Genomic DNA, 22,019 nt, shown 5'->3' with positions numbered 1-22,019 from the left:
TCTACTTAATTTGCTAAAACTCCCTGATAATAGTTAATTGCATCTCCTCATTATTTTGAAATTCCCCTTCGCACAAAGTCAATTTTTTAGTGTTCCGCATAAAAATGGGGAATCAAAAACACGCATCTCTCAGCATCATCAGTATGCTGTTAATTTAGTTAAAAGGTTTTTTAATTAAATGAATTTAAAATGATTTACATACACCTTTAAAAATTTTGGAAAACTTGACTTGATGTTTATCTACAAAGTATATTTTTTATGTAGCGTAGTAAGCAGAAAAATCGATAATCGATAGCGCATTAAGTAACTTTTCTTTAGTTTCTTCATCCTTTCTATCTCCATCTTTAGGCTCTTTTAAAGAACCAAACATACCAAGATTTGTATCAAAAATTTTAAATAAAGTATGGTACGGTTGCTATCGCTCCGGACAATCAAGTACATTTTTTTCAGTGGCTAATTCTAATGGCATTTCTATCGTGTTTATAATATATTTTAATCGTATCTTACTTCTCTTCATTCGTAAAAACCATAACACTGGTCAACAAAGAATGTGCCACCCGGACTTTAATGTTTTTTTTTTATTTGGGCCACCTATTCTAACTACAAAACCGGATTTAATTTGTTTCAGTTAGACTTAGTTTTTTTTGGCATAGAGAGTTGCAAAAGATGAAGATAACGAAATTGTTTACCATAATAATTTAAATTGTACTTATATCAACATGGCCTCGTCTAGTAAAGAGCCGACCGATGACGCTCCTGAAAAATCGACTTTTAAATGTTGCAGAAAAATCTTTTCGAGTGTTATTATATGTAAAGTGCGGTACTTTCTTCCATAATTTTGGACATATTTTGTTACGCTACATACACACTCTTCGCCGATGCCACAACGGTCTCCTTTGTAGCTGACACACTTGAGGACTCTCTTAGGAGTTCTAGGTCTGTTGCAGAGTCGGGCACCAAAGAGTGATTCTGTGCCAACAGGCTCCTCCTCAACGAGACAAAGACCTGCAGGGCTGTTTTTGCTCTTAGAGACACCCAGGCTGAGAACGCAGATGTGACTAGTGTGAAGTTCCTAGAGATACACCTGGACCCCAAGCTTCATTGAAGTCAACATATTGACTATCTGAGTAAAAAGCTGTAAAAGAATCAATATGTGCTCAGAAACATAGCATCGAGCGTTTCACACGACGTCTTATGAACAGCCTATTATGCCATTTTCACTCTCGTCTGACATGCAATCTTGGTCTGGAGGCATTCGGCAGGTATGTCGAGAGTATTTGGTTTGCAACGTAAGGCTGTAAGAGTTCTTTCAGGCATTGAGTTAAGGGACGACTGTAGACTGGCCTATGGGACTCTGGGAATTTTAACTGTACCCTCATTGTATATCCTTGAGAACCTTATGTTTGTTAAGAGAAGAACTTTGACCCATAGAGGTGTGCACAGTTATAACACTAGCCACAGGTGTGATCTTGTTCCGGCCTATTGGAGGCTAAGGAGGTGACAGACTGGACTAGGGTATTGGGCAATTAAATTTTACAACAAATTGCCATGTAACATAAAAGATCTTCCCACAGCTCAATTTGAAAGTAAGGTTAAGGAAATTTTAGTAAGAAATGTATTTTATAGTAGTGAAAAATATCTGAAATCTCAATTTTGATCTGTGTGTTTTTATTTATTTATATATATATATATATAAATAAATAAAAACACATATATATATATATTTTTTTTTTCTTTATCTATTTGTAACTAGCATTTAAATGTTTTTCAGTAGAACTATTGTTTATCTTTGACGTGTATTAGGCTTTTGGCAAGTTTACACCAATAAATGAATTGGAGTTGGAATATTAGTCTTCGTACATCTACGAACATGGATTTGAAGTGGTTTATCAAGGCAAAACTTGGGCCCCAGATATTTGTTGTATAACAAGTGTAAAAAATTTAACTGATTGTAAAAAAGGATCACGGATCATGTTTCGGACTGCTATTTTGGTCTTAGTAACGTAAAAGGCATAAATTCAAAGTCGAAGTACAATATTAAAAATCCTAATATACGTTTAGCAACAAAACCAGTCCCTTATAGTGAAAGTTTGTCGATCCCAGCCGTTCAATCTATTTTGTTTGATGATGAACAATCCTCCACTTCGACCATTAGTTGTGATGCCACTGATAGTTTTCAAGAAGAAATTTTAGATGAGCATTTGATAACTCAAGGAGATTTAAGTGGTCTCGTTCGTGATTCGGATTTATCAAAAAAGCAAGCAGAGCTGTTAGGGTCTCATCTAAAAAGATGGAATTCATTAGATCCTGCAAGGCGGCTCGTGACATTTGACTATGGAGGGGCGCGCAAATCCAAATAAATATATACTTAATAATAAATAAAAAAATATAACTGGACGTACCTAAGTATATGTTATAATATCTTAGACATGACGGTTTGCAGTCATCATGGTACAATCACAAAAAGTTTGCACATAAATGTCTTAATTTGGCAATCAAAAATAAAGAACATTGTTACAAAACAATCGCATTTACACATCACGGAACCTCGCACGAAAATATTTTTGCCACCTCTCTGCGGTTTTAAAAACAATAACAAGTAACTTTAAAACGTGAAGAAAAATTATACTTATTAATAAATATTCAATAGGTACTTAAGCTACTTCTTAAAAGTAAAATCTGCTCGACGGTCTTTCATATTTATAAATCTTTCCATTACTTTTTCATCAAAATTGTTTATTTCCATCACTAAATTTCTATTGATGGACATCATGGCTAGAGCATTAAGTCTTTTATTAAGCATAGTACCACAGAATAAACGATCTCATGAGATCGTTTATTCTGTGATAGTACTTCGCAGGAAGGTTTTTATTCACGTAAGGGTGGAAAAATTGCGCTCGGCCTCTGCAGTTGTCATTGGAGTCGTCACAATGATATTTAATAATTTTATTGTTTCGGCAAATGTTTCGCCAAGATTATTTTCTAAAATAAATGAAAGCAAGTTCATAGCTCCAATATTTTGTGAGAAAACTGGTCTTGAGTAAATGACTTCTAGTTCAGTTCTTAATCTAATTTTACATAACATTGGATAAAAAGTAACTACATTATCTAAAATATCCACTGGAAAGGTCTTGTTATATTTTGGATACGCTTCTTTATCGAACAAGTTAGCTGCTTGAAGATAGCCTCGATAGGAAAATCTGTCCTTCGCTTGGGTAACAACAGTATCACATACCTCTTTTGCAATAATACTTCTCAAGTTATCGTCAGTTCTTCTTCTTTTGACACTTTCAAAGTTGATTCAAATATCGACAGATCTTAGAGAGTAATATTTAAATCCGGCAAAGGTCTGCCTAAAGTCTTAATGTTTACTTTTTCTTCCAGTGAAAGATTTGAAAAATTACAATTAATTAAAAAGCTTACACGATTTATTATTAAATTTCAATAATAATTATTTGTATTGTTCACTCTCGAAATACTCAGACACACACAAACCACCGAACACGGAACCGATTAAAAACAAAATTTTGCCGAATAAACAACAAAAAACGTCTTCCTGCCGCCTGCGGTCCGATTTACAAAACATTAAAACAAAAGCCGAATCTACCATAAAACTGGGGCGCTAAATTTTTGCGCGCCTCGCTATCGGTAACGAGCGTGATAAAAGCCGAGAAGATGGGTCGTCGAGAGTAGCTTTTCGGTCAAATTATGGACGCAGATGTGAGCGCGCCCCACCACAAATAGAGGAAGATAGATGAGCTGTACCTTGCGCGAGACAGAGAGCGGTATACGTAGGATGCCAGGACCACTTTGGTTGTTGATTTGAATATCGCATTATCTCCTATAGTACGGGCGCTTGTGTTAAACGTTTAAACGCGGGTTGATAAAAAATATATCTAATAATTAATAATTACTATAATTAATAATTACTGCATACGAGTTTTAAATTTAAAATAAGTAATTTTTAATGAAATTACTGGGGGGGGGCGCCCTTGCGCCCCTATTAGCAAGCCGCCAATGAGATCCTGAAACCAAAATATGCTATTTTCTATATCGGGATGAAAACTTTAAAAGTTTCTTTTCTCAGGACGGGGACTTGGTGTATTGCAATGATATAAACTCAGTTATGTATAGCCGTGGCCTAGATTTCGATCCTTCTCAGTGGTGTTTATTAACCGTCTAAAAGGAGCTTAAAAGCAGTTCTGCTTCAAGACGGAAACCTTCAGTTAATAACACATATTGTTTTAAAATCTGCGAAAATTTAAAACTTATTATTACTTGGTCTGCAATTAGGGTCTACTAAATTCTGCTGCTTTTTATGCGAATGGGATAGTAGAGCCAAAAAAATGTGTGTGGTAACTAATGCTCAGCTATGCGTCTTTTTAATGGTCTACACGTACATCTCACGTATGAATCGTCACAAGAATCACACTGTAGCCGGTAAATACCACTATTTTATTGATAATGTACCAATTTTATCCTTGGTATTAACCAAAATCAAAACTAAGGTGTTTTTAAATTTATAAGAAATTTCTAATTCTGACTGGTGTTTAATGAAAGCATTGTTAATTTTCTTATTTAGATATGAATTAATCAATGGTAAAGAAATTAATATGTTGTCTTTCTTAACATGAGGAAAAATGTATTTTTTTTAATTTAGCTTCGATTTTCTTGATTGATGAATACCTTCATTAGGCTGGCGTGATAGTTGTTATTATAAGCGATTTATTTAAAAATATTTATTTTGAGGAGTTAGGGAAACGTTTGAAAGAAGGTGAATGAAGGTAGCTGAAATAATTTGAAATGCTGTGGTCTGTTTGAATGAAAATTAAAATTTTTTTGGTAACTTATCTATAGTTAAATCTAAAAACTGTAAATTATTAGTTCTAGTGTAAAAGAAATATTTGAGCTCCCAATATGTCACAATTTAAGAAGCAAAGAATATCGTCAACGTATCTATACCAATTCAATCTCTTTGTTGTCAGTTATTATAAAATTTGATTTCAAATTATTCATAAAAACATGATGGCACAGCAAAGTAATAATTAAGTAATGTACTTAAGAAAACTAGATTATTGATATTAATTTTGTATTTTAAAATATTTTTAATAATATTTAAATTTTTATTATCAATAGATTTTAGGACCTTGTATAAAGAGTTTAGGTATTTATGTTTAAGACTTTGATTTATTTAAATTAGATTTAAATTTAATTAATATACTTACCATATTATTCTGAAGAGACATTTTTAAATTGATGCTATTAAAAATCTGCTCAATAACTATATCAAGATCAACTAAAAATTAAAGTAAATCACTGTCGGAATTTTTTTTATTCAAACAGTGTTTTAAGCAGAGCTATCAATTCATCAAAATTAACGTTAGACAAGTTCTTAACCCTACCATGAAATACCTACCTTCTGTTCCTTCCTGTGTTGAATGATCTTCTTATGACTGATGAGATTATCCAATTTTTGTCTCAATATATATCATTTACTTTTTAGCGGCAATCGGGTTCTACACATCAAAAATTAAAAAAAAAGTTTCTAATATTGTAGCCTTTACAATTTATGAAGTCAAGTCTAGCATAATGTTTGCAGACTTCAAGTTTGATCATCTTAATTTCTCGAGAGGATTTATGTTAAACAGGAACATTTTTTAAAGTGGAAAAAACTGGAGTGACTTATTCTTTAATGCAGTTATATAAACCAAATATCCACACCTATGGTTGGTCTTTGGATGGAGAGCCTCCTATATTTAGCAGCCTCGTCTCGCTTAGTTAAAAGAGGGAAGTTGCTCGCAAGAGAGTAGAAAATATTTAAACCAGATAAATTCAGAGCAAAATGTTTATTGTTATCTTAGCAGAGCGCTTTCGGCTATGAGCCATCATCAATGCTTACGAAAATGAGTTGAATATGTTTTTTATTTATGGTGTAAACAGGATTTTAAAATTTAAGATATTATTAATACTTATAGACCCTTAAAAACACATATAGCTGAGCACTTAAGTAAACTCTTTTCTGAATGTAGGTAATGATAAAAGATCTAGTAACTATAATTTTAGTCCAATTCCAAAATCCACTTAGCAAGTTACTTCTAAAAATTATATCCGATTGGATTTCGTGAGATAGTTATATCACTAATTGCAATAATAATCCCTCTTGTTTCAATATACAAGTAAACCTCAATAGACCTTATGTTCAACAACTCAATAGACCTTCCGTTACACATAGTAGGGGAGCCCAAGCGTGGATTTTGTGCGTTACTCAAGCGCGTCAGAATCATATGAGAAGAAACCTTATAGCCTATCAATAGCAAGTCACAAAGTTGTAAAAAAAACATAATCTTGAAATACTCGAGCGTGATTGAATTTTTTTATTATTTAGCCTCCAACGATTCGCTACTAATAGATGCATAATTAACAATTTTATAATCAACATCTTTTCTGATTGATGCTGTTGTAATTCCTTTACACCGTTTAATAGATCACCAACTATTTTCAGGATTTTTATCCCAACACACATTCATTGTTGAAATCTAATTTGTTCCACCATTTTGTTTTAACATCCAACTTTTGTGACAATTTGGTGGTCAATGTTTCGGGACCGATCTATTGTCACTATCCTTTTGACAGGTTTGACACTGATTCTAAAGTGAAGTTTACAGTAGGATGGCTCTAACATATTTTAACGTTGTATTTCCTGTCTTTTATCACAATTTAAACCAAAAACATGGAAGGTTACTAACGTCTCCCCCTTTGTTAAATATTGTACGTCCTTTGTGTAGTCTGTTATTTGTGTTGTAGCAAAAAAAGGATGATTTTAATATATGTAGCGCCATCTTTATATAAACTCTGATAATGCATATTGATATATGGTAGGTTTCCAGTTACGCAGAGTACGTTCTTAACCTTAAAAATAAAGTAGTCAGCACAGATGTAAATAGCTCCACATATATCTCCTTATCATCTCCAAGGTAATAGCTCGTGCGGAGCTATTTACATCTGTGGTAGTCAGTCCCTGCTATTGCACAAATAAGCGTTGTGTCATTTCATCTTGTGCCCCAAAAAACCTCACTTCTACCATAATTTTTAACAGGTTATGGGCCCAGGACTCAAGTTTTTAAATCCTATAATCTGGTCATTTTGACATCGATTCGGGTGTTATTGGCCTCTTACAATATAACAGCACAATGTTGTAATTGCTTTCTTATAATTATTACCAAATATGCTAATATTTTAATAACCATCTATCACTTATGGATGCAACGAATTGGATATAGACGTGTATGGCCAACAATGAAATTAGTTTTTATACAAATCAAACGTTATTTGTTGCACTTTATAAACTGAATTGATATATTCGTTTTAGGTATTATTTGTGTGGTATTTATTTTGAAAGTTTGATACAGAATAAAAAATGGGTTTCGCTCGTGATAACAAACTGCCGCGCTGCCCATGCGACGTCTGAGTAAAGTAGAGCTGAGCTGGATTGCGAGATTTAACAATGCAAAATAGAAAAAACACAACTATAATAATATAAAACATTTTAAGTTTTTGATAACGTAGTCGCGTCGGGTCTACTACTACTACTCTAGTGAAATTCGCAGTTCTTCGGTGGACAGAAAAACACAAACGTAATAATGGTGGCGGAGAATTAATTAGCTAGTGTGCCAAAATTAATGAGTCACGAGAACTATGATGATTCGTATTTTGAAATCGAAAACGTTTTTGTGCTTGATGGCTTATCGAAATGCCTGAAAGAAAATGGTCAAATAAATGTGGAAAAGCTGAATAAAGCTAGAGCAGCGCTTTGTTTAGCCATTGATCCATCTATTTATGTCCATATTCGAGAGGCGACAACGCATCCAACGCATGTATGGGTAACACTTAAAAAACTCTTTGGTAAGAAAAGCTTCACACGAAAAATCGGATTAGTCCGGACACTCATAAACTTGCGGCTGGATAATTATCAAAGCATGAAACTTTAACATTTAGGGTAAATGATCGAAACAGCCCAGAAATTAACACGCAGTGGTTTCGAAATTACCAGTGAGTGGACTGGTTACCCTTACTTTTCTTTTTACTATCATAAGTGTCCAGTTTTGAAACGGAATTCTTAAAGTTTTCGTAAACTGCAGAAAAAAACCAGATGTTAAGAATGCTTTAAGCACTGTTTTTCTAAATGACGAGTTTAATCATTCAGATTGGTATGTTGACTCGGGGGCTAGTCTGCATTTAACGTCAAGAAATGACTGGATAAAAAATGCATCCCAGGATATGGAGCTCAAAGAAATTTTGGTTGTCAACAACGAGAAAATGCCTGTGTTGTGTGCTGGAGAAGTAGAATTAACCACAGTAAATAACAATAAAAACTTTGATACGTCAAAAATGTTCATTGTGTACCAAATCTCACAACCAATTTACGATCAGTTAGCCAGTTGATTTTAAACGATAACAAGGTTTTTCTTAACCAGAGAGGCTTTGAAATTTGTAATAATAAAGGTACAAGTGTGGCTACAGCTGATTTGGTAAATCAGGTTTATAAACTAAATTTCATCAAGTCTCAGCCAGTGGCGTTCTCTATGTATATTGTAGAATGGTCAAGATCGTTGTAAATTGTGGCATGGACGTTTTGGTCACATCAACTAAAAAGATTTGGGTTGAGGAACTGTAGCCTTGAATTATAAAGGGAAGGCCAGTTCGGATAATCTGTGTCAAGTGTGCTGTGAGGGAAAGCAGGCTCGACTTCAAAACTAGTGTGAATAATGCTACAGAACTGCTGGAGGTTGTGCATGGTGATTTGTGTGGTCTTATGAAGGTGATGTCCAGATATGTTTTTGGTTCTAGAAGATGATCTGAGTAAGATGGTATTTATTTATGTTTTAAAAAACAAAAGTGAAGCTCTAAATAAATTTAAGGAATAATAATTAAATTGTTAGTTGAGAATCAAAAAGGAGACAAAGTAAAATGTTTTAGGTCTGACAATGAAGGAGAATTCTGTAGTGTTGAGTTTGAATCTTTTTTGAGTAGGAATAGCATACACACCAGAAAACTAATCCTTACATATCGCAGTAGAATGGTACTTCGGAGAGAATGAATCGTATCCTGGTAGAAAAGGCTAGGTGCTAACTGTTTGATGCAGATTTTTCTAAGCAGTTTTGGGCAGAGGTCATTAATAATAGTGCTGGCTATTTAAGAAACCGGTCTGTGGTCAGAGGTCTTAAGGGTAAAACACCATATGAAGTCGTCTATAGTAAGAAGCCTGATGTTAGTCATGTTCGAGTCTTTGTTACTAAGGCAATGGTTCACATACCCAAAGAAAAGAGATTAAAATTTGACAAGAAGACAGAGAAGATGTTTTTGGTGGGGTATGGTCAAAATGTAAAGGGCTATAGGCTCTATAATCCCAACAAACGAGCTGTAATTACCAGTAGAGATGTTGTCATTAACGAAAAGTCAAAGTTATTAAAAAAATTTGATTTTCTAGAATCACCAAATTCTGACGGTTACAACACCAGAGGTGCTACCTCAAGTGAGGGATCCAGACCAAGGTCAAAATTCAGAAAAGGAAGAATTTTATGAAGTTCTAATAAATGACTTCGAAGATGACAGAAGTGACCCAGAGTATGTTCCAGAGGCAGTGGTGACAATAGAACTACCTAGCACATCAAAACGATTCAACAGAACGAAGAAACCTAAGGTTTACAAAGATAATGTGACATTCGCATGTCATAAGCAGCAAGATGTGAATCTGGAAGATATTTCATCCAGTGTATCAGAAGCTTTATCCAGACCAGACTCAGCAAGATAGAAGAGGGCCATGCATGAAGAGATGTTGTCTTTTGCAGAAAATGAAGCATGGGATTAGGGGTTGATACTCCAAAAAGTGGAACTTTGGTAGATTGCAAGTGGGTTTTTAAAACCAAAGTTGATTGTGAGGATCAGGTGTGTTATCGGGCTCGTTTAGTGGCGAAAGGGTACACCCTGAAGGTGTGGACTATGATAAGACATTTTTTCTCCTGTAATAAGGTATTCAAGTTTACGATTGTTATTAGCCTTATCTATGAAATTAGATTTGGATGTTATTCACTTGGACGTGAAGATGGCTATATATTATATATATTATATATATTATATTAGGCTAATATATTATATATATATTAGAAAAAACATTAAGCTACCAATTAATTTTTGATACAAAAGATTTTCATCTTTTTCTGAACAACTACTTTTCTCAATTTACTCTGCAAAATCAAAATTATATTATTAATTATAATAATATAATTTTATATATATATATATATATATATATATATAATCTATATATATATATATATATATATATATAGATTATATATATTATATATATATATATATATATAATCTACTATCTATCTATATATATATATATATAATTAATAATATAATATTATAATGATAATTTTGATTTTGCAGAGTAAATTGAGAAAAGTAGTTGTTCAGAAAAAGATGAAAATCTTTTGTATCTTTTGTATAAAAAATTAATTGGTAGCTTAATGTTTTTAGCGGTTTTAATAAGACCAGACATTGCATTCAGTGTAAGTTTTTGGTGTCTCTTTACCAAGGGTCATAATGAATATCTACTGGAAGTGGCCTAAAAAGATATTAAGGAACTTGAAGAGGACTAAAGATATTTGTTTGACTTATTAAAGAGATAATTTGGATTTAACGATAATTGCTGATGCCAATTGGGCTTAAAACAAGTTAGATAGGATATCTTACATGGGATTTGTTTTTAAACTTTCGGGAAGTGCGATTTCTTGGAAAAGTGTTAAACAAAGATCAGTGGCACTTTCTAGCACTGAAGCGAAGTATGTAGCTTTAGGGGAGACTACTAAGGAAGCCATCTACTTACGAAATTTGTTGTCAGATATTCAAGGAAGACTGGATTCTGTTTTTTTATTTAAAAACAATTAAGGGACTCAGAAATTATGTATAAATCTAATAATATATGAAAAAACCAAACACATTGATATCCGTCACCATTTTATCAAAGAGGCTGTTCAGAATAATGTCATTGATTTGAAAGTATTTAAGTACAGATGAAATGATGGCCGAAATCCTTAATAAAGGGTTAAAAAGTGTAAAAAATTCTAAATTTAGACTAGGTTTATATTAGATTTTTCTTGATAAGTGGAGGTGTTGTAAAGTGTCAACAAAAGGATAATTTTAATACATGTAGCGCCATCTTTACATTAACTCTGATGATGCATATTGATGGATGGCAGGTTGCCACTTAAGCAGAGTATGTTCTTAACTGACAAGAGGGTATATTTTATCTCTTTACCTTTAATTTTTAAATGCTTTTTCCTTTATAAAAAATAAAAAAACACGTTCAACTAACTTACTTTCAGTTAGATGATGGCTCAGACGCCGAAAGCGCTTTGCTAAGATAATAATAAACATTTTGCTTTGATTATGTCTGGTTTGATTATTTCGTAAAACCTTAATTGCTTAAATTATTAATAAAATATATGTCACTTTATACTACAATACTCATACAAATATTGAAAACATATGATTTTTATGACAGTTTAAATATTGTCTTGTCAGTTTATCACGGCCTACTGCGGCAAATTTAATTTTCTCCAAAAATTCATGTTTTTAAAAATAAGAAATATTACTTATGATACATTGTTGAAAAGCTATTTCGGCAGAGATTTTAAAAATTCATTACGGTGTCCATAAGAAAAAACTAAGTTGATGATCGTTGGCAAAAAAAGAAACGTCGTATTAAAAATCTTAAGACACCATCATGTATCTGGAAAAAAGTGATAGTGTAAAAGTGCAAATTATTTTAAAATCAGTTAAGAAATAAGCTTAAAAAAATAAAATCAATTTTTCAAAATTTTGTTTTTTTTCGAATATCGTCGTAAATATTCGGAATTTTAAAAACTTTTTAAACGGCAAATTGTTAAGCTCAAAAATTCTCAACTTTGCCCCAACTTAACCATCTTCTTATTTCTTATATATTTGGAGATCCTTATGTTGAGGGTTGAATTTGATACACCCCTCATAATTGTATGTTTAAGCAATTCTGATAATATACCTTTTATGAATAATATAAATTTAAACAGTTTTTTATTATTATTTATCTAAAAACTAATTAATTATAGACCTATAATATTGTTGTTATAATTATAAACACATGGGATTATAATTAATTAGTTATTTATTATTTTATTAATTATAACATTGAATACTCAATTTTTTCCGTATGCAGCAACTGTTTTTTTAAAAAGTTTCTATAGAAACGAATATATTATTTAGAGTATGTTATCGACTAATTAAATCCTAATCTGAACATTAGCTCTTAGACTTAATTTTTTTGATGCACATACGACTAAAAATTGAAAAACTGTATTTACAAGAATATGTTAATGTAGCATTAAAACGTCTATTTTATTACTCATTTCGGCCACCAATAAGTTATAACTATCTTGAGGACCAATAAAGTTGATACGTTTTATCAGGATTCTCCAATTCTAAATGTTTTAGATATGTATGTACATGACTTATCACGTTCCAAATTATCGACTTAAATAAATAAATTGAGGGAAATATATATTATATGCTTTTGCCACATACAGATCAAGTTAATTAGTCGTAAAATAAATGCGGCAGATCTTATTTAGGTAATTAATGTTTTTTATAAATTTTAACGCGTCTTAGGGGTTTTTCTGTTGCACTGAACAACCCCCAGAAGTTTGATCCCATAGTTCTGAAACACCCTGTAAATAATTTAAAACTCGAAAGCTTGTAATCAAGTTTGACACTTAAGAATTTTAGGAGTTGCAATGTCCAAAGTGTTGTATTGCACATGACGACATTAGTTCATAAGTTGGCGAAAATGAGAAGTCAAACCAAGAGACTGATAGAATGTGTTCATGAATTAATTAGTGCCAATACTTTGCTTGGATTAGGTCGTAATTAACCGCTCGTACACTTATTTTTCGATTTTTGTCTTAAAAAACCTACCTTTTGTAATACTAAATAAAATATGAGAACAATTTGTAGACGTAACAGATCAGGTAATGAGGCGGAAGGTATTTTCAATATAGGCAGTAACAAAAGTATTTGGTAACTCTCCCAAGGTCTTATAAATTGCTCTCTATAGTATTCGAGTGGATTAAAACGTGCTAGAATACCAAGCGATGAAAAACAATACGAATTAATTAATCAGCTGACTTGGGCACTTAAAATATTTTTTTTTGGCAACGAAATTATGTAGAATTTAATCCACAAAGATCACAAGACAGCCTTTTTGTATCGTTCTTCTTAACCAAACTAACTGGGTTAGAAATAGGAGAATAACGAGATCTTCTTATATGGGCTTTTAATGATCATCAATCGGTCATCTGACTTTTTCTTCCCGTTTTTGGGTTTCAATCAATAGGTACGTCTAATGGACTAGTTTATTTGGGTGAAACAGTGGTAAATTTAAATGAGTTTGATATTTACAATAGGTACAGTTTTTTATGGGAAAACAGATGAAAAACCTATTTCTTATTTAGACAATAGGTAAATAAAGTCTGTCTCTGTTAGATGAATTAGCCCCGAGAAAAAAAATATGTTAGAGTTAATTTCATCTGCAATATTAGGTAAGAATAAATATTTTGTAATAATAACATTAGCCAATACAAAACCATCTAATACCAAATAAAATAAAAGGTCAATAAAAACTATTTCAACTTCAACTAAAGTTAAGATTTGACTGGTACATACTAAAAAACTACTATTAATACTTGTCTCTGGCATCTTTTAGACAATATTTTTAGCGTAACGCCTTCTTACATATTTTTCACCAATCGAGCCAAAAAAGCAGAATAGTAAAAGAATAATTAGTTTATCTTTTTTTAAGTGATAAAGTATTCCCCATGGAGCATTTTTTTAATCAAAGATCTATACGTAGCTAAATTTCTCTTGCTTTGTATTACCAGATAAATGGAATGGATATTGGAAGTGGTCATTTTGTAAGAACTTCCAAAAAGTCTGATCCAACCAATCAATCTTTCTCGGTTGTTGATACTAATCAATTCGGCTTCACCTTTTAAAGCTGAGGATAGGGACTTTATTAATTCCGTAGTGTCGAGCTTATTTCTACACATGGTTAAGTCTAGCTTTGTGGTGTTTACAAAAATCTTTAAAAAAAATCTTTTCGGTGTTTGTGTGGCAAATTTTAAAACCTGACTGCCGTTTAAACCGCCTTAGATAAACAGACACCAAAGCAGAATCTGTCGTTGATATTCATTATCATAAGTATACCCTGAAATTTGCTGAGGGTATCGACATACATTAGGAAATTCAAAGGGATTTTAAATACTCATGAAATGAATTTAGAAATTTATAATTAATAAATATCCTCATAATGAATGAGTGAAAAGTGACAAATTATTAATTCATTAAAATTATTATTATTTTAAAATTACTAATCCGGAACGAATTAATATTTCGCTTAATACCTTGAAGGTATACCTTTATCTCAGCAGTGGTTTTAAAGGCCGTTAATTTGGAATTAAGTACTTAATTTATATCAAAAGCATTGCCTTTTTATGTTTTTTTATATAATTTAGTTTTTGACGCAAATTATAATGTAATTAGCGTGATGAGTGACTGGATAGCTTGTTTTTACAGTTTGCGTTTTATTGTAGTTTACTATAAAGATTTTATTGTAAAACATTGCAAATAATAATAAAAATAAATCTATCAGAATCAAATACGAGGCTGATGTATGTTTTCCATTTTATAATTACATTGAAATGCATAACAATTGGGTGAGCGGACTGTTTTTATAATTTAATTAGTTCCTTATTAATAATTAATAAAGCATTAGATTTATCGCGAATGCACGTGTATCATGCTGTAAAAATTATATTTAAATTTGTAATACATGAATAAGAGTGAATATTTTAAGCGTATAACAATTAAAATACTAAAATTCATTTACTTTAAATTCTTATGAAATATAATACTTACCATAATGAAGATCCATAGCTATAGCTTTACTTGTCACTCCTATCATATAATGACCCAATTCTCCTAGTACGTAACCTATAGAGACTATAGCAAGGACATATGCAGGGTAGAGAGAAGCCAGCTTTTTTCGAATGCGGAGCATCATGGCTATTAACAAAAAAACTAAAACATAAATTACATGTACGGACAATTAAATAAAATATATAGAAAATAAGTCAAAGAAATCATCTAGAAACTTTTGCAAATGATGCTGCAGATGATTTAATTTTTTTTCGCCGATTAAAAAACGAAATTAAGATTTTAAGACATAAAATGTCTTGTTGGGAACATTGCATGCATATATTCAAATTTTCCATAAACATTTATTTTTAACATAAACGGGTCACTAAATGTACCATTCAATGTTCTCTGTGTTTACTAACACAATATATTATTTATAATAATAGTCCTTTCCTTTAATGTACTTATTTTCTAATTACTTTTTTAAATAAAAGTAATTTTTTTTAGCAAAAATATGCCCCAATTTCCATCTCGAAGATCTTGGTAGGCGGTGCATTATTATTATTTGACATTTAGTAAGGAACAAATAATTCTATTAAAACTATATTAACCAAATTCATAGGCAATTTATAATTATTACCATACAAAAAATTAAACAAGATTATATAAATTGGATTAATAATGGTGGTAGTCATATAGAGCAGTTATAATTATTTGAATTAAATTTAACGTTAAACAATTATTAAACTATAGTATTTTTGTCAAAAAAAAACTAAATATCGCCTAATAAATAATTAATCTTAAAGTTTTATTGCTTCTACTTGTTTAACTTATCTTATAAAACGGCAAAAATTATAATTTCTTCTGAATCATTTGTTTTCTAATAAACGTCAAACAACACTTACAGTGCGCCGCCTACCGAGATCTTAATTTTTTTTTTTAAGTTTGGCACCCGATAATTCCAAAACGAACTAAAAATAGGTCAACTATACCCAATATACTGCTCAACTATGGAGAAAGGCAGTAACTGCCAAAAAATGTAAAAATCGTATTTTTGCTTTGCTGGAAAGATATGCAAATTTTACATCCTAAACCAATGCAAAAAAAGCAGTAAAATCATTTACTTAATAAGAAAAATATGAAAAATACTTATTGCCTTTTAAATAAGTAAAGCATTTACAACAGAAGAAAGCAGTAAATATATAATACAAAGCAAATAGGCAGTATCTTTTTGTAAAAAAATAGTTGCTGCTTTGTTGTGTTGGATTAAGTGACTTTTGTGACGACAGAAAAAAGCAGTAAGTGTATAATACAACACAAGTGGGCAGTTTCTTTGGGTAAACAAATAGATGCTGTTTTCTTGCAATGCATCAGGTGGTTTTGTTCAGTTTGTAACCTTACTATTTAGTGTCTGCGGCCCTTGCAAAAATAATACCTCGTGTTCAATCAGTCATACTTGCACAGTGACAACGAGCGTTGTCAAATAAATAAAAATTTTTTTCAAAAATGATTTATAGCAAGGGTACAGGGTGTCAAAGTTACAAATAATAATTGTTTTTTTTTTGTCATAGCTTTTAAAATATTTAATCAATCCTAACCAAATTTCGCACACAAGTTAATATAATTAATGCTATTTTTAGCTTGACAATAACAGAATTGATTCTACAAATGGCGATGAATAAAAATTCCAGTAATATGGGGGAAGAAATATGTCATGAGGAGCCTGACAATATTATCGAAGAAACGTCTCAACATAGCTTTATAATTTTGCAGAATGAAAGTACTGACATAGTTAAAAATCTTGTAAAAATGTTTTAAATTAAGTATATTATGTCCGCTAAAAGCATTAAAAAATAGGTTTAAATTATGATTATGTATTCTTACAAAAAATTTTCAGTAAATACTATGCAGACGGAACTGGTAGGATTAGATGCAGACGAAATTGGGGAATCCTATAATAACAGAGATGAAATGTGGACACAAAATTTGGGAAATATATTTGAAAACGGAGTTATTAATTTTGAAGAGAACCTTGGTAAGTAGTGTATAAGAAATATTAACACTTTTCAATGAATGTTCAGCTGCATATTTAAAAATGGATGTAACATTTTTTTATTTTTAAATTCGACGTAAAAATAACTGGTTAAACTGTTTTTTTATTTAACTAATCTTTTACAGTACCTGCTCTTTATACGATTGAAGATCATTCAGATTTGGCACTGGGGAATGATTTTCAAGAAATTCAGGAACCCATTCTCCAGAATAATTTGACTCAATTGGAAAATGTACTTTATAAACGTAGTGACGGTAATAATGAGATTTCGGACATAATACACGACTTGCAAGTTGTGGAGAATCCAGAAGAAATTCAATCGCATGACTCTTTACAAGATGTATTTCAAGATGAGCAAGGTATGGAAATTACTCAAACAGAAAATGAAGAAGACTCTAGCAGTCCAGATGAAAATATTCCTTTGGCTAATTTAAAAGAAATACAGAGAAAGAGAAATACGAAAAAGAAGAAAAACAAAATATCACGGAAAGAAAGGTCTAAACTTAAAAATATAACAAAACATCCACTTAGAGAAGCCTGCAAAGATTCATGCAGCAAAAAGTGCAAGAAATTAATAAAAGAAAAAAGACAACCAATTCATGACAGTTTTTGGTCTTTAACATGGTATGATCAAAGAAAATTTATCCTTAATTCATGTAGCCGAGTGTCAGTTAAAAAGAGAACTATAACTGCTGGATATTCTCAACGAAATTTAACTTTTTTTTACAAATTAACTTAAGACAGTGGAATGTCAGTGGATGTATGTAAGATTTTTATTTAACAACACTGGGATACCATCCAAAAAATGACAGAGTTATTTTTAATGTTTTGCACAAAACTGGACCAGGATCAATATTACCAAATAAAGACCGCAGGGGACATAATCCTCCAGCCAATAAAATTGATAAGCAATTGATTTTAAATCATATCGAAATGTTTCATCCAAGCATTTCCCACTACCGACGTGAGCATGCTCCTTACGTGAAATACCTGCCCAGCGATGTAACCATCAAGATTTTATAATTATCTATTATAATTATAATTATATTAATCTATGCATCAAGATTTTATAGAAAAACACCCAGAACACAAATGTGGATATGAAGCATATAGAAAAATATTATTTGCAGAAAACATTAGATTTACAAAACTGGGCCATGAAGAATGTGAAAGTTGCGAAGTTATGAATCTTCATGAGCACCAAAGTGAAAATTTAAACCCAGAGTGCTCAGTTTGCAAGAAATGGTCAGATCACATAAATAAGGCCAAAATCGCCAGAAATCTATATAAAGCACATGCAAACACTGACTACGATTGTAAAACAGTTTGCGTTTCAGCAGATTTAGAAAAAATCATCATGCTTCCAAGGATGGAAAGTTTTAAAAAAGTTTTGTTTACTCAAAGGTTAGTAGCTTACAACGAAACTTTTGCACCCCTTGGTTCAAAAAAATCTAATGCCAAAAAAGTATTACCATTTGCAGTTACTTGGCATGAAGCCATACGAGGAAGAGGGAAAGAAGAGTTGATAAGTTGTTTCTTTCAGTTCATACTTCGACATAGAGTCGCTAAAAATTTTATATTTTGGCTCGATAACTGCTCTTCCCAAATTAAAAATTGGGCAATAATGACATTTCTTGTTTACATTGTCAATTCTTTAAGAGTGGCAGCTCAGACTATTGGTTTTTTTTATTTTGAGGCCGGTCATACGTTTATGTCAGCCGACTTCCTACACCATTAAATTGAACTATCACTTAAGCGTCAAAAAAAAACTTGTGACTAATGATTTCGTCACCGCTATTCAAAAAGCAAACGGAGGAAAAATTGAAACAAAAGAAATTATGATAACTGATTTTTATGAGTTTAAAGACTTGTCATCAGTTAATAAAAGAAACATGACAACTAACAAAGAAAAGATATTGCTATCGAATATTGTCCATGTAAAAGCAACACGAGAATCTTTTGACTTGATGGTCCAATGTGATCTAGAAAGTGAAAACTTTAAAACACTTAATTTTCTTCGGAGTGATGTATATAAAATAAGTTTACTATTCCATGTGGAATTAGTGAGGAAAAAAAAGCAACTATTTTAAAAAATTTGTTTAGCCTAATGACCGAAAATCGAAAAGAATTCTGGCTTAAATTACCTGTGTTTACCGCTCCACAAAAAACACAAAATATTAAAAAGAAATGTAACAAAAAAAGAGTGACTCAATAAATAAAAATGTTCAAAGTTTACCTGTATTATTTTTCATTATTACCCAACACTTAAAAGCAGTATAATAAAAAATCAATGCAGAAAAGCAGTATGTGACACTTACTGCATTATGGTTGCCTCAGAAGGATATTTAATACAACGAAGAAAAGCAGTAATTTGTTTAATTATTAATTACTGTAGAACTAAAAATCGTTTTTGCTTATTGAAAAAACATTTCTGATATTGTCTTTAATATAAGAACACATTTTTGTTTAAAGTTTCCTTTAAAAATAGCTTGGCAAATGATCTTAAAGTTTTTGCCCTTTTCCCACAAATTTGCTAATTAGCAGATACTGCCTTTTTCCATAGTTGGGCAGTATAGGTATATATTTGAAATCCGAAAATTTGGCTCTTTTTAACTATGAGGTCGTATATAGTCTATTTTATAAGAAAAAACTGATCTTCTGTAAAAATTTGACATCAAAGAGAAATTTTTTTTCACATCTGATTCAAAAATTTTAAGTAAAACCTCAAAAGTTTTGTATAAAATAATTTTTTTTACTTTTCACCTAACCTTTTTGAGGAGGCTCAATATATGGGCAAGGACCCTATACTTTTGTTTACACAAAAGCCTAAAAAATATATTTCTAAAATTAGATATCCAATAGAGATTTTAATATCTTTTTCAAAACACTTCTGAAAATTAAAAGAAATTTTGTTTTCAACATTACAGCCATGTACTATTTATGATAGAAAGGATTTATGGTATACATAAAAAAGATAATGATAAAAATGTTTGATGTATATTGCTGTATTAACTGCAGCTTAATAAGTTCTCTTACTTATACGAGTTTTGGGGCTGCTTATTTTGCGAAAAGGTATGATGATAAGTTTTGAACAATATAAATATAGAAAGCATATCTTTGCTTTAATAGACCAAAAAAAACCTTCTTTTAATTGGAATACTATCCTAAGATATTTATGATTATGCATCAATATAGAGAAATTTGGCTACAGGCATTGAATTAAAATAATTCAAAGAAGGTTTTAATTTAAACCAATCTGCTAAGCCTTAATGTCCTAGTTCCTTGCAACAACTAAATTCACTACTCAAGGAGTCTTGATTATTCAATGGCAATTAAGGTCACATTCAAGTTGTAGAGAAAGATAATCAGTAGTTCTCTTGATAATAAAATTATCAATTCCATGACATAAAATCTCATGCAAATGCATTTTAATTATGTAGATTATAAACCAATTCGCTTAAAACCACATATTATGTTTATTTTGTTCGAACCACGTTATTGTTCACTACAGCGAGACATTCTTTGTCGCCATTATGTTTAACGGTCCTCCAGATAAAATTCTAAACTAATAATTCTAATTGTTTTCTGAAAATATTTTTTGTATAAATTCCTCTCGATATCAACGTATTAATTATGCAGATCGAGATATCGAGTATTTTCCTGGCCTTGCTTAAGCAATTACAACAATACATCCTTCTTCCAAATTTTAGAAGTAAATATTACGCTAAGTGAAGCGTAAAACCAAGACCTTGGTATATATTTTAAATCGTGGCAAGTTCATGGAATTACGGAAATTTAAAAAATAAATTTTATTTGATTTGTGGGTTTGGTTAATACGATTTTAATTATAAATATTCATTTGGACACCGATTTCAAACTTTTTTTCTTTTAAAAATTTTTTTTTCGTTTATCGACATATTTAATTATGTACAAGATTCTTTTGTTTCTAATCTTGTATATTACTCATCAGTTGCTTCAACAATAATATGCAAGTAGCAAAATAATTCATAATTATACAGCATAAATGACCATCACGTGCTTAAGGAATAAATCAATTTTTACTGTTATATTATACTTATGTAAGATATTGTATAATATACTACTTTATAATGTACTTCTTGCGTGTGGCAGAAAATTTTCATAGCCCTCTTTATATTCGTATAAATTCGCATATTTTTCAAAAAAAAAAAAATCTCGCCTTATTCGTATTTACTCGGGCAATGTTTCTTATTAATATGGCTTTGAACTTTTATATACCTACCAAAATAAATAAATTATTGTTTGAGTAATAAAATGACAGTACCAATAGAAATTTAATAAAATAAATAAATTTTGACAGTTAAAAGTTTATAATTTTTGCAAAATTTAAATTAGTTTAATGCGTTTTACGCATATTGAAAACTAAGATATGTTAGAATGTTACCTTGTATACCGAAAAAATAGTGACAAAGCGCTAAAAGAGTACTGCCAGAGATTTAACACTCGTAACTTTTCAAACCGAAGATACTTTTTAATTCTTTACAGAAAATTTAGAAATAACGAAAACGTGTTTAAAAGGAACCAATTTATAGTAAGCGAGTAAGTTGAAATTTCTATTTTGGCATATTTTGAAGCTCTTATGGAAAACTCAACTAGAGATTTAGCAAGAGTTTAAGGTATGAGCTCAGTAATCTATATGGTGGGTTTTAAAGAAACACAAATTTGTGCGATATAAGTATCAACTTGCTTTTTGCAACTGGTTACGTAATGCATATGAAGCAAATGATAATATTTAAACTGTATAATAATATTTGGAGCGACGAAGTAAGCAATAATTTGAAATTTAGGACAGATGCTAACGTGCGTGATATATAAAAAATACTGACGTTTAAATAATTTTCTAGAGAGTGGTAATTGTAAATGACGCCTTTAATATTGACAAGGTATTTTTATAGGTTCTGCTAAAAAAATC

The 22,019-nt window shown here is 31.0% G+C and overlaps 1 protein-coding gene across 2 annotated transcripts in view; it reads right to left on the bottom strand.

Moving 5' to 3' along the window:
* The window catches only part of LOC126740287 (cis,cis-muconate transport protein), a 41,055-nt gene that overhangs the window by 16,944 nt on the left and 2,092 nt on the right, over positions 1-22,019 (bottom strand). Inside the window, exon 2 of one of the 2 annotated variants that reach the window (XM_050446246.1) lies at positions 15,016-15,177. In XM_050446246.1, the coding sequence (XP_050302203.1) occupies positions 15,016-15,160 (145 nt within the window). In that variant the 5' untranslated portion in view covers positions 15,161-15,177. The remainder of the gene's footprint in view (positions 1-15,015; positions 15,178-22,019) is intronic. The other variant, XM_050446245.1, reaches the window with a different exon arrangement.

The sequence above is a fragment of the Anthonomus grandis genome, chromosome 9 (genome assembly GCF_022605725.1).
Source record: "Anthonomus grandis grandis chromosome 9, icAntGran1.3, whole genome shotgun sequence".
Taxonomy (NCBI): domain Eukaryota; kingdom Metazoa; phylum Arthropoda; class Insecta; order Coleoptera; family Curculionidae; genus Anthonomus; species Anthonomus grandis.
This window is presented reverse-complemented; position numbering and strand designations above follow the sequence as displayed.